The sequence below is a fragment of the Bufo bufo genome, chromosome 1, assembly GCF_905171765.1.
Source record: "Bufo bufo chromosome 1, aBufBuf1.1, whole genome shotgun sequence".
Taxonomy (NCBI): domain Eukaryota; kingdom Metazoa; phylum Chordata; class Amphibia; order Anura; family Bufonidae; genus Bufo; species Bufo bufo.
Genome location: NC_053389.1, coordinates 234920750 through 234935367, shown reverse-complemented (window position 1 = coordinate 234935367; position 14618 = coordinate 234920750). Strand labels below are relative to the sequence as shown.

Genomic DNA, 14618 nt, shown 5'->3' with positions numbered 1-14618 from the left:
ACACCCTCACAGACACACACAGTAAGGGCTTGTTCACACGACCGTGCCGTGTTTTGCGGTCCACAAATTGTGCATCCGCAAAACATGGATGCTGCCCGTGTGCCTTCTGCAATTTGCGGAACGGAGCAGGAGGCCCGTTATAGAAATGCCTATTCTTGTCCGCAAAACAAACAAGAATAGGACATGACTCATAATTTTTATGGGGCCACGGAACGGAGCAACGGATGCGGACAGCACACGGGAGTGCTGTCCGCATCTTTTGCGGCCCCATTGAAGTGAATGGGTCCGCACCAGAGCCGAAAAAAAATGCGGCTCGGATGCTGAACTAAACCACGGTCGTGTGAATGAGCCCTAATACAGAAACAGCAAATACAGACAGACAGGCGACAGCTACGTAAAAGGCAGACATACTAGCATCAAGACACAGAAAGCAGTTTGAAACAGCAGGCAACAGATGAAACAGAAAGGAGAAGATCTGCACAGGCAAGTGGAAAAAAGAATCAGATATAGATACAACAAAACCTCAGTTTACTGCTACATGTCAGGATTATTCAGCAAGCCAGTTTCAGGTGATGTAGAGCACAGCCCCCTTACATGCCTTGTGGAATCAGCTGTCAGGAAGTTCAGAGCAGAGAAGCCCTAACCAGAGCTACTCCTGGGTGCAAGAGAATGCTCATTCACAGAGCGGAGGACCTGAGCATGCTCGACCAGCAGCAGGAGAGAGCAGACAGGTCGTAACTAAGGGATGCAGGAGTGAGTGTAAACAAGGCAGAGGGAGACTAAGGCTACTTTCACACTAGAGTTTTAGTTTTCCCGTATTGAGATCCGTCATAGGGGCTCAATACCGGAAAAAAAACGCTTCAGTTTTGTCTCCATTCATTGTCAATGAGGACAAAACTGAACTGAACAGAACGAAATGCTCCAAAATGCATTCCCTTCGGTTTAGTTGCATTCCCAGACTGGAGACCAAACCGCAACATGTTGTAAGTTGCTTTCCATCCTGAGATGCGGAGTAAGCTGGCATGACCCCCAATGCAAGTCAATGGGGACGGATCCATTTTCTCTGCCACAATAGAAAACAGATCTGTCCTCCATTGACTTTCAATGGTGTTCATGACTGGATCTGTCTTGGCTATGTTAAAGATAATACAACCGGATCCGTTCATAACGGATGCAGATGATTGTATTATCATTAACGGAAGCGTTTTTGCTGAACCCTGCCGGATCCAGTAAAAACGCTAGTGTCAAAGTAGCCTTAGGCTACTTTCACTAGGGATCGACCGATTATCGGTTTTACCGATATTATCGGCCGATATGGAGGATTTTGAACGTTATCGGCATCTATTTTGCCGATATACTGATAACTTATTGTGAACAAGGATCGCGCTGCTGACAGCGCTCTCCGTGTTCCCTTAGCAGCACAGGGGAGAAGGAAGCAGTGTCTCCCTCCCCCCTGTGTCGCTGCTGCCGCTGCCACCAATGAGAGGAGGGAGGACAAGAGGAGGGGCAGGGCTGTGGCCACTGCGCCACCAATGAAGATAACTCTCTCATTAATTCATATACAGGAGGCGGGGGCTGGCTGCAGAATCACATAGCCGGCTCCCGACCTCTATGACAAGTAGCTGCGATCTGCGGTAGTTAACCCCTCAGGTGACGCACCTCAGGGGTTAACTGCCGCAGATCGCAGCTACCGCTCATAGAGGTCGGGAGCCGGCTATGTGATTCTGCAGCCAGCCCCCGCCTCCTGTATATGAATTAAGGAGAGAGTTGTCTTCATTGGTGGCGCAGTGCGCCCCCCCAAACCCCAGTATTAAACCATTGGTGGCGCCATGCACCCCCCCCAACCCCAGTATTAATCACTGGAGGTGCAGTGCGCCCCCCCCCCAACCCCAGTATGAATCATTGGTGGCGCAGTGCGCCCCCCCACCCAAGCCCCCCAGTATTAATTATTGGTGGCAGTGGCCACAGGGTCCCCTCTCCCCTCCTCCTCCGATCGGAGCCCAAGCAGTGTAAGCCTGGGGCTCCGATCGGTTACCATGGCATCCAGGACGCTATTGAAGCCCTGGCTGCCATGTTCAGCTCCATGCTGCTGTGTGCACAAAGCACAGAGCACAGAGCAGCAGGGACAGTGTGAGATCCTATTCACCCTGATAGAGCTCTAGGACAAGGGTTCTAAATTATCGGCTATCGACCTGAAAGTTCACATATTATCGGTATCGGCCCTAAAAAATCAATATCGATCGATCCCTAACTTTTACACCAGCATTTTGCTGGATCCATCAGGATAATACAACCGTCTGCATCCATTATGAACGGATCCGGTTGTATTATCTCTAAAATAGCCAAGACGGATCCGTCTCTAAAACTATTGAAAGTCAATGGGCGACGGATCCGTTTTCTTATGTGTCAGAGAAAATGGATCCGTCCCCATTGACTTACATTGTGAGTCAGGACGCATCCGTTTTGCTCTGCACCACGTTGTGAACAGAAAAACGCTGCTTGCAGCGTTATTCTGTCCGCGATGGGGACGCAACAAAATGGAACGGGGTACATTCTGGTGCATTCCGTTTTGTTCAGTTCCGTTTTGTCCCCATTGACAATGAATGGTGACAAAACGGAAGCGTTTTCCCCCGCTATTGAGATCCTATAACGGATATCAATAGCGGAAAGGGAAAGCACAAATGTAAAATTAGCCTAAGAAGTAAGTAGATATTATTAGAGAACAGTGCAAAAACATTTATTACAGTATATTGGACATTTGTAAAACCTGCACGATGCTTTCAAAGCAGACCCAATACAATCAACCGGAATACCCCTTTAATCTATCTAGGCGGAGCTTCAAGGGGTCTTCCTAGAAGGAGGAAAAAAGGCTTTTAATCCATGAGGAAGGATTTAAAAATAAAAAATGTAAGCATTACGCCCCTCTCTTGCCTCCGTCATTCGTTGCTATGTTCTTAACTGCTCTCCACACAGGCTGTGCAGACAGAAAATGGCTGGAAAGACCACTGGCTCTGTCAGGTCACTGTTGTAGCTGAGCATGCATTTATTGCCATTTCCTGTGTGTCAAGCTAGGACTAAGGCCTCTTGCACACGACCGTATACCCTCCGAGATATATACCGTCCGTGAGCCGGCCATATGTCCCGGAGCGGCATTGATCGTGCACACGGGTGTACACAGCATCATAGATTACTATGATGCTGTGCCACGTCGGGCCGCCCGCTGGGCTATTGTCCCACACTCACAAAAGATCATAAGAGTGCGGGATAATAGCCCTGCGGGCGGCCCGACGTCCACAGCATCATTGTAATCTATGATGCCGCTCCGGGACATATGGCCCGCTCACGGACCGCATGTCTCAGAGGGCATACGGTCGTGTGCAAGAGGCCTAAAAGTGGAGAGCAGCAGGGACTGGAGCAGTGTCGAGGAATCAGAGTTAGTAATACTTGTCTTGTCATTTTTAACCCTTTCTGATGTGTGTTTTTGGCATTGATAGTCTATAAGGTGTAAGTACATGCCATAGTATGTGCAGGAGCCTATTATTGTTTTCAACCAGCCTCTATAAATTGACTCTGATGTCACAGCCCCGCCCCCTGTTACTGACATCACTGAATAAAACAGTAATATAATTACACTGTGATCAGACATGAGATCCACACACCTTATACTACAGTAACAGCTATTCCATCTATTACTGCTGACAACCAGCCTCTATATTATGTCTGAGAGGTTGTCACAGCCCCGCCCCCTGTTACTGACATCACTGAGTATAATAGTAATATAATTACACTGTGATCAGACATGAGATCACACACCTTATACTACAGTAACTGCTATTCCATCTATTACTGCTGACAACCAGTCTCTATATCATGTCTGAGAGGTTGTCACAGCCCCGCCCCCTGTTACTGACATCACTGAATATAATAGTAATATAATTACATTGTGATCAGACATGAGATCCACACACCTTATACTACAGTAACAGCTATTCCATCTATTACTGCTGACAACCAGTCTCTATATCATGTCTGAGAGGTTGTCACAGCCCCGCCCCCTGTTACTGACATCACTGAATATAATAGTAATATAATTACATTGTGATCAGACATGAGATCCACACACCTTATACTACAGTAACAGCTATTCCATCTATTACTGCTGACAACCAGCCTCTATATCATGTCTGAGAGGTTGTCACAGCCCCGCCCCCTGTTACTGACATCACTGAGTATAATAGTAATATAATTACACTGTGATCAGACATGAGATCACACACCTTATACTACAGTAACTGCTATTCCATCTATTACTGCTGACAACCAGTCTCTATATCATGTCTGAGAGGTTGTCACAGCCCCGCCCCCTGTTACTGACATCACTGAATATAATAGTAATATAATTACATTGTGATCAGACATGAGATCCACACACCTTATACTACAGTAACTGCTATTCCATCTATTACTGCTGACAACCAGTCTCTATATCATGTCTGAGAGGTTGTCACAGCCCCGCCCCCTGTTACTGACATCACTGAATATAATAGTAATATAATTACATTGTGATCAGACATGAGATCCACACACCTTATACTACAGTAACAGCTATTCCATCTATTACTGCTGACAACCAGCCTCTATATCATGTCTGAGAGGTTGTCACAGCCCCGCCCCCTGTTACTGACATCACTGAATATAATAGTAATATAATTACATTGTGATCAGACATGAGATCCACACACCTTATACTACAGTAACAGCTATTCCATCTATTACTGCTGACAACCAGCCTCTATATCATGTCTGAGAGGTTGTCACAGCCCTGCCTCTGTTGCTATGAAAATAATTTTATTTAATAAGTTGCAATTCATTTTAGAGTCCAATATTCGGAGAAGATCAGTCAGTCGGCCGATATCTGAAGGTGGGGAGAGTGTTCTTGGCTGGTTTGGAGATGATGGAGATGAACCTCGGCTTGATAAGATAAAGAATGATTGGTTTTATGACTCATTCCTGTATGTGGCAGACACATCCCCCTCCACTGTGCAGCCCTTGATGTCATCCATAGTGCGCTACCCAACATCAACTGTATCCATATCACCTGCGCTCCAGTTTCCATTACCTGCAGCTTCACCTAGAGTGCCATCTGCTCAGCCAGGTACCGTTTAAGAAAGTGTCATCCAAAGTATCTACTGATCTGGAATTTGTTTATAACCTATAATAAATCCATAATTTCACCCACAGGAAGTCAAACTGGCCCCTCAACTCCATCTTTTACTCCACCTGCCCCTCAACCAAAATCAGCCATTACACCAGTGACCACTGTGAGTCCAGTTAATTCTCCACTAACATCTTCTGTGGGGCCAAGTAGACCAGTTAATCTTCCTATGGATCGTCCGTTGGGTGCCAATTCTATTAAGCCAATGTCCCCTCCAGGGATGAATTCATCCACAGTCCCTTCAGTGCAACCTACAGGTTCAAACAGATTGGTAAATCATCTTCCAAATCCATCTGTTCCTGAGGAGAAACCAGTGACCACCAATATTGCAAGTCCATCCAGGCCTCCACTTGTTGCCACCATCAAACCGGTAATCCCTGCTGCAGCCAGTCCTTCCAGTGCTTCAACATCTAATCCCAGATTGGTTCCTTCTCCTGCAGAAGGTTCATCTGCTCCACAGCTTAAATCAGTCGGGTCAAGTGTCTGGTCACAGTGTGAACCTGATGAAAAACTGATGCCAAGGGCAAAGCCTAAAGATGTTCTGGGCGATTTTTTGACTTTTACACCTTATCTGGGTGATCTGTTGGAGAAAGAATCAGTGTTTGAAGCAACCTGCATGTCGCCAAAGAAGTGTAAGTACATGGGCTCTGCAGGGTAGATCTACAGTAATGCATCTCCTAAAATACATCACATCTCTATCTGTTTTTTACGACCATTTCCTGGTATAACAGGTTGCCTTTGTGCTACCTTTGGATTGGAATCTATCACCAATTCACCACCTGTTAGCAGACATGTAGGATTCTGGATATGATTGGACTATAGGTCAAAATCAGTACTTAAAGGATTTAAATGTAAAATGCTGTCCAACAGTGTAGCTTTACAAGTCCTTCTGGGGACTTCATGAATACTCAGTTTGGTTACAAGTAGTGAGGTTTTATTTATCAGAATTGAGGTGCAGGATGATAGGATTAGTCTTTCTGGCTGTCTCACTTGATTATTAAAAAATAATCCGGGTAATTTACCACACTTGATCTCATACCTCTTTAAGGATTTTAAGGGAACTTACCTCTATTGTGCATTAGGGTCTATAAACCTTCAAGAAGTGACCGTGTCGATGTGGTTATGTCCAGGATATGAAATATTGATGAATCAAAAAAAATAATTCATTTAATGGTTTTTTTTTCAGCGGAGCCTTACAAAGTCCCAGAGATCTGCCTGTCAAATCTTTGGAAATACTGCAAATTAGGAAGTAAGTGTCCCTGGTGGGGAAGGGGGAGGATTATTAGGAGGGAGCCCTTGTGCTCTCGTGTGGTTGGGTTTGGAGAGCAACTTATGTGCAAGTAACGCAAGGTTCTCCTGTATTCACAGACCTTTGTCCAGACATGCATTACTACCTACCATACCGATGGCAGATTTACAAAGGAACAGATTGGGAAGACATTTCCAACATGGAAGAGATTGAGAAATACTACTGTGACCCAAAGTTTGACAGGTATGACAGGTGTCATCCAGAGCTGTGCATCATATTCTATGTACTGTATCTATAACAACTGGACATTAAAGGGTAACTCTACCTAAACCTCATAGTGGCCAATTGCAGGTAGACACCAAGAAATAGGGTTCCACTCTCACTTCCATAATTTTTTCTATGCAAGGTTATATCTTTTGGGCAGAGAATTACTAGGAAATTCCTCCCACTTTTCATTTACAGGTTTCAACCGATTGATTTTATGACTATGAAATCTGGAATGCACCGCGTCCGGCGACTCTCCACCATATCCTCGGTCAAGAAGCCATCTGACTATGTTCTGACAACTGAGTGGTTGTGGCACTGGAAGGATGAATTTGGCACCTGGACACAATATGGCCACTCTGTAAGTGGGTACAGGGCACCTCTTTATAAGTGATCTCTATAGGGGTGTAACTATAGTGGTGCAGAAGTTTCAGTTAAATCTCAGCCTGAGATGGCCCATCAAGGTCTCTCTGTCCCATATGAAGTGACAAGTTCTACAAATGACACCTGATAGTTGGTGGGATTTTGAGGGATGCCCATGATAGGGCCCAGAACTGAAGATGGATTAAGGGGGTCATTTATTAAGACAAGCATTTTAGTCGCCGATCTTAATAAGCCCGTTATCTGGTGGTGAATCTGCTGAAGTTATCTAGAGACACCAGCCTTTACATAACTTTGGCGTATCCTAAAACAGGCGTAGAAAATGATGAATGAGATGGGCCTGCCGGCCTGTCTCCTTCCCTGCCCACGTCACGCCCAGTTTTTTAGACCTGGCGTGAGTGTGGAAAAGTCGCAGATTGAGGCACAAATACCCTTTGAGCCATAATCTGTGTGAGAAATATTCCTAATATAAGCGTATTTCTGATAGTAAATGACCCCCTGAATCTTTTTCATGGTTTGTTTTGCTTTTAGAATGTGAAACAAGTGAACTCAACCATCATTTCTTCAGACCTGGAAAATGTGTATCTCTCAGATCCCACTGCAGTCATTCCTTTCAGCGCTGGAAACCAGCACTATAAGATCAACTTCCCAGGTACGAGTGTGGATAATGTAGCGATAAATGACATTTTTAGCAAAATGTATTTTCCGTGAGGGGCCACAGTGCTCCATAAATGGCCCAAACACATTTGGCACAGCTTGTTAGCTTCCCATTTAACAATTACTTATTGTTTCAGAAATGAAGCAGAGGAACATTTTGTATAAGACGGAAAAAGACATCCGCAGAAGACCAAAATTTCTGAGCTTTGAGGATGTGAAATTATTGAGAGGAAGGTAAACATTGCATTTCTTATAGATAAATGAACAGAGAGAGAGAGATATAGACATACCACTGTAGACAGATACAGAGATAATTAGATAGATATAGAGAGGATAATGAATTTATACCTGTGCAGCAAGCTCCAGTAGAGCCAGTGCAGAGGATAGTGGTGGTAGTCGCCCTGATGAGGTGTTGTTTCATGGTGAACTCCCTCAGGCCGTTGTTTCCTGGCGCCCGGACCCACTCTTCCATCTTTATCTTGTGCTGCAGGGTATCTTGCAGCCCTTTTTCTTCTGAAGATGCAGGACTCCAACCACACTCGATTGCTTAGGAGAATTGATCCATGTACCCTCCCTGGCAGGGTGATGGAATGGCAAGTCACTGCTATGACTGCTATGTGCCTGACTCTGGACTTGGATCACCTGCACTTCCTCAATTGGCTTCAGTACTTTGGGGTGGCCGCCCCACATCATAGCCAACCAGTTGGGCTTCTGTTTCTTTTCTGCCATCTTGATCAATTTGGCAAGCTCCTCTGCCTTCTTTCTCCAGCACTTCAGCGGAATGGCAACTTCTGGTGACAGGCAAACTTCTGTTCTTTTTGGCCCAAAGGCCTTTTTCATTTGGCAAAATAAAAAACGGGGGCCTAAGGTCTGAAACGCGTAAACAAGACAAGTCCTGTATTGGAAGTTTTTATCGCTTCAATAATGTATTCCTCTTTGCTACAAGATTGAGCTGGATATTACGTTTTTTGGGGCCTAATTGAAGGTACCAAACTCTCACCACCGAGAGAAACATCAGGCAGACACATCTTGCCTGCTCCACAGCTGGGCATTCTCTTTGATTTCCCATTCTGGTGGGGCGATGCATCTGTGCTTTAGTGTATGTGGCCCTGATTCAAGATGGCCAGTTAACCCCTTCTGTGTTGTTACCATGAAGTGGCTGTGGCTTCTACTGAATTCCTTCCAGCTGGGCAATAAAGTCTATTTTAAGGTCCACACAGCAATTAGGCCAACTATAGTAAGGCATGGAGGCACAATCCTGTTCGTGATACTAATTTCATGCAGTGAGTCCTCGAGGAGCCGGTGCAGATGATGGGAGTTGTAGTGACCTTGATGAGGTGTTGTGTCATGGTGTAGTCCCTTAAGCCGTTGCTCTTTGAGGATCGGTGCACAATAAGGATGAAATGAAACATATAAAAGTCTCTTTTACTAAGTGCAACTTCAGGTACATTCAATAGCGATTTGAAGTGCAATTTCTGGCACCAGTAATGATTATGGAGGCAGGTAGAATGGTTGCAGTTTAGCTCTTGTATTGTACTGGCCCAATAGTGGTCTGGGTGATGGGTGTCTTAGCCGTAGTCACTCACCATAGCAGTGTCTTCAAATGCTGGTTGTAGCTGTTCACTTTGCGGTCTGTCTTCTCAAGGATTTATGAGGCATCACGTAAAATCAAATTGAGAACCTCTCTTAGAAGCGGGAGCTCTGCAGTGTGCTTCTTCCCTCCTCTCTGGACAGCTGATTTGAGGGGCAATTTCCTGGCACCAGTAATGATTATGGAGGCAGGTTGGATGGTTGCAGTTTAGCTCTTGTATTGCACTGGCCTAATAGTAGTCTGGGTGATGAGTGTCTTAGCTGTAGTGACTCACCATAGCAGTGTCTTCAAATGCTGGTTGTAGCTGTTCACTTTGCGGTCTGTCTTCTCAAGGATTTATATGAGGCATCACTTAAAATCAAATTGTGAACCTCTCTTAGGAGAAGGAGCTCAGCAGTGTGCTTCCTTTCTCCTTTCTGGACAGGAACTTCCCCTCCTGGCAGGAAGCAGAACCAGATCACTCCTACCAAGAGGGTACGAACAGGGCAGTTAGCCGCTCTGTTCCTATCAATCACTGATATATATACTTAATGGTAACTACAGCCATAACCTATAAAAATACATAATATAAAACACAAAACTATATACAATATTGTAGTACCCCCAAGTCTGCGGTACTATATCTGCATTTTATAAATGGAAGGCTATAAGGCTGTGTTCAGATCTCCGTTTCGGATCTCCAGCTGCCTAATCTGGCGAAAATGCTGGCTGTCTGCCGGACAAAAGAACGTTGCACGCAACATTTGTTTGTACAAATGAAACCCAACATTTATCCTGGAAATCGACCGGATCACCGCTTGACCTCATTGCAGTCAATTGGGGATTCGAAAGGGAGGTAAAGGATGCTGTGAGATCTGGCAGGCTACTCTGTGCCGGAACAGCCTGTTAAATCTTCTAACTTAGATGTAAACGAAGACTAAGAGTGCCTTCACACACCAAAGATTTTGTTGCAGAAATTTCAGCGATTGAAAATCAGTTCCATTCATCTGAATGGGGTTGTTTTTGCACCAAGCACATGGATTTCTGCAAGTTCTATTCAGAAGAATTGAACTGATTTTCAGTTGCAGCAATTTCAACAACAAAATCTGATACATGTGAAGACATCCTAATAGCTTACTTGCTGCTCCCGGATCTTCTATCAGGTGGCCCTATGTAACCTGTCATGCTTAAATGTATTCTTTTAGCAAAAAAACACCAGGAGCCAAGCCATCCCCGAAATCAGGAACGTCTCCTCTGAAGACTGACATCTACCCTAAGACGTGGGACTCTGAGGCCATGCCAGAGATAGGCTGCAGGGTAATAAACAGAGTCCCTATGACATGATGGATAAAATGGGACTTAAGGTGTTAACTTCTGTTTTTCTGTCTCCCACCAAGAATGTTCTTGTCTCTAACACATCCAGCGAGTTCTCGGAAATTGTAAACAGCTTCACCAAGACAGTAAGCGGCCATGTGGTTAAGAATATGTGGCGACTCCAGAACCCATCTCTGTGGCAGGTCTTTCAGTGGTATGTCAGCCCTTTATCCTCACATCTTACGATGTTTAATATGTACTCCATGAAAATAGGTATAAATTATATAAGGCCTCCCTGTAACAGTATTCCCCAGATCACCATCACTGCAATCCCCTTTACTATGGGTGTTAGGATCCCTAAGAGATGGGTGGTGGAAAAATATAGAGAGCATGCCCAACTCACATTGGCCGCATCCCCTTCATTACAATAGGACTGACCCTATAGAGATAGTATCCCCAACTCGCTATAGGTGTAGGGACCCTACAAAGAATGCCCAAGCTCATGATGGCCATTTCCTCCTTCATTATAGGTAGTGGAACCCTACAGAGATAGGATCCTTCAGCTCACTATGGGTGATGAGACATTATAGAGAATGCCCCAACTCACATTAACCTAACCTTCTTCATTGTAGGTGGTGGGAACCTAGTAACAGTGGCCTAACCTCACTTCTCGATGGGTGGGGAATCCTTTCTGGCCAGGCTGCTGTTTTGTAATGTTGTGTCTTGCTTTTAAGGCAAAAGGAACAGATGAAAAAAGTCAATCAGGGACAAGACGTGAAAGAATTCCGGTTGTTTCATGGCACAGAGAAGAAGCACATCGATGCCATCTGCAACTACAATTTTGACTGGCGTATCTGTGGTACACATGGCACTGTGTATGGACAAGGTAGATCCCAGCTCCTAGGTAGTTTGATTTGAGGGCTGTTAGTTTTTCAGCGTGGACTGCAGATGTTCACGCAGACTGGGCAATCAGATGTCACCAGACTCATTTGAAGGCATACTGGCTTTCATAAGGCTTCATGCACACGAATAGCTTGAAAAAAGCTTCTGTGATAGCTTCTGTATGCATCCTGTTTTTTCTTACTCCCATCAATAGAAAGGGCTCCTCTCCTGCACAAAAATAGACAAGAAAAGTATGTGCTGTGAGATTCCTGGATCAGGCACATGAATTCTTAAAAGAACGGATGTGTGTATGGCCCCATAACTTGTACAGGTCAGTGTGCTGTCCGTCTTACATACAAACAGCACACTGAAGAAAAATATAATTGTGTGCATGAAGCCTAGGGCCACAACAGCGCCCAACCATGGCAGCCAGTGGCACCATACATTTGTGAGTTATTAGCATTATTAATTACAAATTCAAGTTGCTATTGCAGCCACTACATTGCTTCCACTCAGCCTTATGGCCACAAATGTATTATACATATATTTTATTATACTACCACTAGACGGTGCGATTACACCCACTATATGTATATGACTTCCTCCCAGAAATACAGTAGGATACAAGGTATGTCCCAGACATCTTTGGGCCTTTTCCACAGAGCTAAAATGGATCCATGGTGTCATAATGCAAGATAAAGTGATCCAGCACTACAGGCTTTATTGAAAAGAATAATGACACCATGTGAACAACACTGCGTGCCTGTACACCTGCTCAGCTCGGGGTTTTCCATGCACTAATAGTCCGGGTGTCGGGTGAAGACAACAGAGATGAGCTGAACTTTCCTTTCTTTTCTTTGTATCAATACACAAGACAAATTTCATGTTATAATACAAATGTCAGCAATCTGTTGGTCTCCAGCAGTTGCACAGCTGCTGTACATCTCCTAGCATTGACAGACAGCTTTGGGTTCCACAATGATATATGTTTTTTTACTTGTGATTTCATGAAATCATTTCTCCATCATTTTTATATTGATGGCCTAGCCTCAGGAATCAGGATATGTCATTAATATGAGAATCTCGAGGGTCCAACTCCCATCATCCCTGCTGATCAGCTGTTCGAGGAAGCGGCTGTGCTCCCCGGAGCTCCAGTGAGCACCGAAGTTTCCTCACAGCATATCAAGCACAGTGCCACCCATTGGACAGTGACTGTGCTTGGTACTTTAGCTAGCTTCATTCACTTGAATAGGACTGAACTGCACCTAGGCCCATGACTGATGAATGTGACATCACATGGCCTACTGTAAAAAGAGGCCTAAGCGCTCAAGGAGAACTACGGCCTCCTAAAACAGCTGGTCGGCAGGGGTGTTGGGATTCGGAGGCCAATCAAATGCTGATGACCTACCCTGAGGATAGACTATCAATATCAAAATCCCGGAGAACCTTTTTAAGCAGTTGCTTGTAACTTCTCATGATTTTACCCATAGGAAGTTACTTTGCCCGAGACGCCTCGTACTCCCATAACTACTCCATAGCGACCTCTACTGGGACACGGATGATGTTCGTAGCTCGTGTGCTGGTGGGAGAGTACGTGGCGGGAAACCCCCAAATGAAACGTCCACCACTGAGACACGGAAGCATCACACGGTACTATGACTCCTGCGTGGACAATCCCATAAATCCCTCCATTTTTGTGGTGTTTGAGAAGCATCAGATCTACCCTGAGTATCTCCTGGAATACGAAGAACAGAAGAAATCCTGCATTGTTTGTTGAGGCGTCGAACATAAAACTAATCCAAGGAGGAGCAAACCTGAAATATTTCAAGAAAATTGCTACACTGTTACCAAGAATCTGAACAGAATACACACAACGGCACCTAGAATAATGATTAAGAAAGTGTGCTACACTGGGGCAGAATCACTAGTCCTGTAAACATGCCGTCTAGACCTGTAGCAGATTTATCACAGGGGCTCAGGCTGGGTGATGAATGTGGCGCAGTTTTAGGCACTTTTCTCTATACTATTAATCTATACTATTAGTTGGGTTACTTTGAGACTGGATTTCATGTTAGATTTGTGGCCAGAATTGACGCTAAATGTTGCATAGACGGTCACACTAGTTTTATGGTAAGTCATGCCCCCTTATCTGACTAGGGGTAGATAATTACTATAAGCGTAGAAGCGCCAAAATGTGCCGCATTTTGGTATAACACTACAAAATCAAGGAGCACTCACATTAGTAAGTGTGGGCCATTGTCTTATTTCAACAAATCAAAATACTGGTGCATTTGGTGTATTGAGTCTTATGAGATACATTTTCAAAAGGGGTTATAAAAACATAGCTGCCATATTCTAAAAACAACACCACCCTGTGTACAGATTGTGTGTGGTATTGCACGTCATTTACGTCAATGGAGCTGAGCTGCAATACCAGACACAACCTGTGGACAGGTGTTGTGCTGTTCTTGGATGAAAGCAGTCATGTTTTTCTAATCCTGGACAACCTGGTGAAAACATTGGGGGTCATTTACTAAGACATGCGTCTAACCCCGTGCGCTGGATCCACCGAAGTTATTAAGAGGCGTCGGCCTCTACATAACTTCGGCGCATTCACCGCTTCCTTGACCATTTTCTACAACCTAAAACAGGCATAGAAAATGATAAATGAGATGGGCCTACCCATGCCACGCATACTTTTTTAGACCTGGCGTGAGCCGGAAAAAGTCGCAGATAGCTGCGCAATTATGTTTGCGCCACAATCTGCGACAGATTATGCCAGAAAACTGGTGTATATCAGTTGGTAAATGACCCCCATTGTTTCTCCCAAAAAACATGCTACACCTCACTGAGCCACCAGGGAGCAGCAAAGTGATATGTTAAAGTCTTCCCGTAAAGAACAGTGAATCAGCAGATATAGCGCTATATGTGACTAGAGTATAAGGGCGGGCACACGGTCAGGTGTCCTGATGCAGTTTGGAACCCAAGCCAGGAGTGAATTCATAAAAGAGGAGAAATATGTCCTATATGCTCTCCTTTTATGATCCACGACTGACTTTGGCGTCCAAAACGGCATCAGGAAACTT

At 44.7% G+C, this 14618-nt stretch overlaps 1 protein-coding gene across 4 annotated transcripts in view; it reads left to right on the top strand.

Annotated features, from left to right (window-relative positions):
- Positions 1 to 14216, top strand: part of LOC121004833 (protein mono-ADP-ribosyltransferase PARP12-like) — a 33686-nt gene extending 19470 nt beyond the window's left edge. Inside the window, exons 4-15 of one of the 4 annotated variants that reach the window (XM_040437219.1) lie at positions 4877 to 5155; positions 5242 to 5684; positions 5790 to 5847; positions 6402 to 6464; positions 6584 to 6707; positions 6927 to 7089; positions 7641 to 7761; positions 7904 to 8000; positions 10542 to 10653; positions 10734 to 10864; positions 11385 to 11536; positions 13023 to 14216. In XM_040437219.1, the coding sequence (XP_040293153.1) occupies positions 4877 to 5155; positions 5242 to 5684; positions 5790 to 5847; positions 6402 to 6464; positions 6584 to 6707; positions 6927 to 7089; positions 7641 to 7761; positions 7904 to 8000; positions 10542 to 10653; positions 10734 to 10864; positions 11385 to 11536; positions 13023 to 13309 (2030 nt within the window). In that variant the 3' untranslated portion in view covers positions 13310 to 14216. Of the gene's footprint in view, positions 1 to 4876; positions 5156 to 5241; positions 5848 to 6397; positions 6465 to 6583; positions 6708 to 6926; positions 7090 to 7640; positions 7762 to 7903; positions 8001 to 10541; positions 10654 to 10733; positions 10865 to 11384; positions 11537 to 11746; positions 12986 to 13022 lie in introns of those variants that run through there. The other 3 variants (XM_040437210.1, XM_040437229.1, XM_040437238.1) reach the window with 3 other exon arrangements.
- Positions 14217 to 14618: the final 402 nt, after the last annotated feature.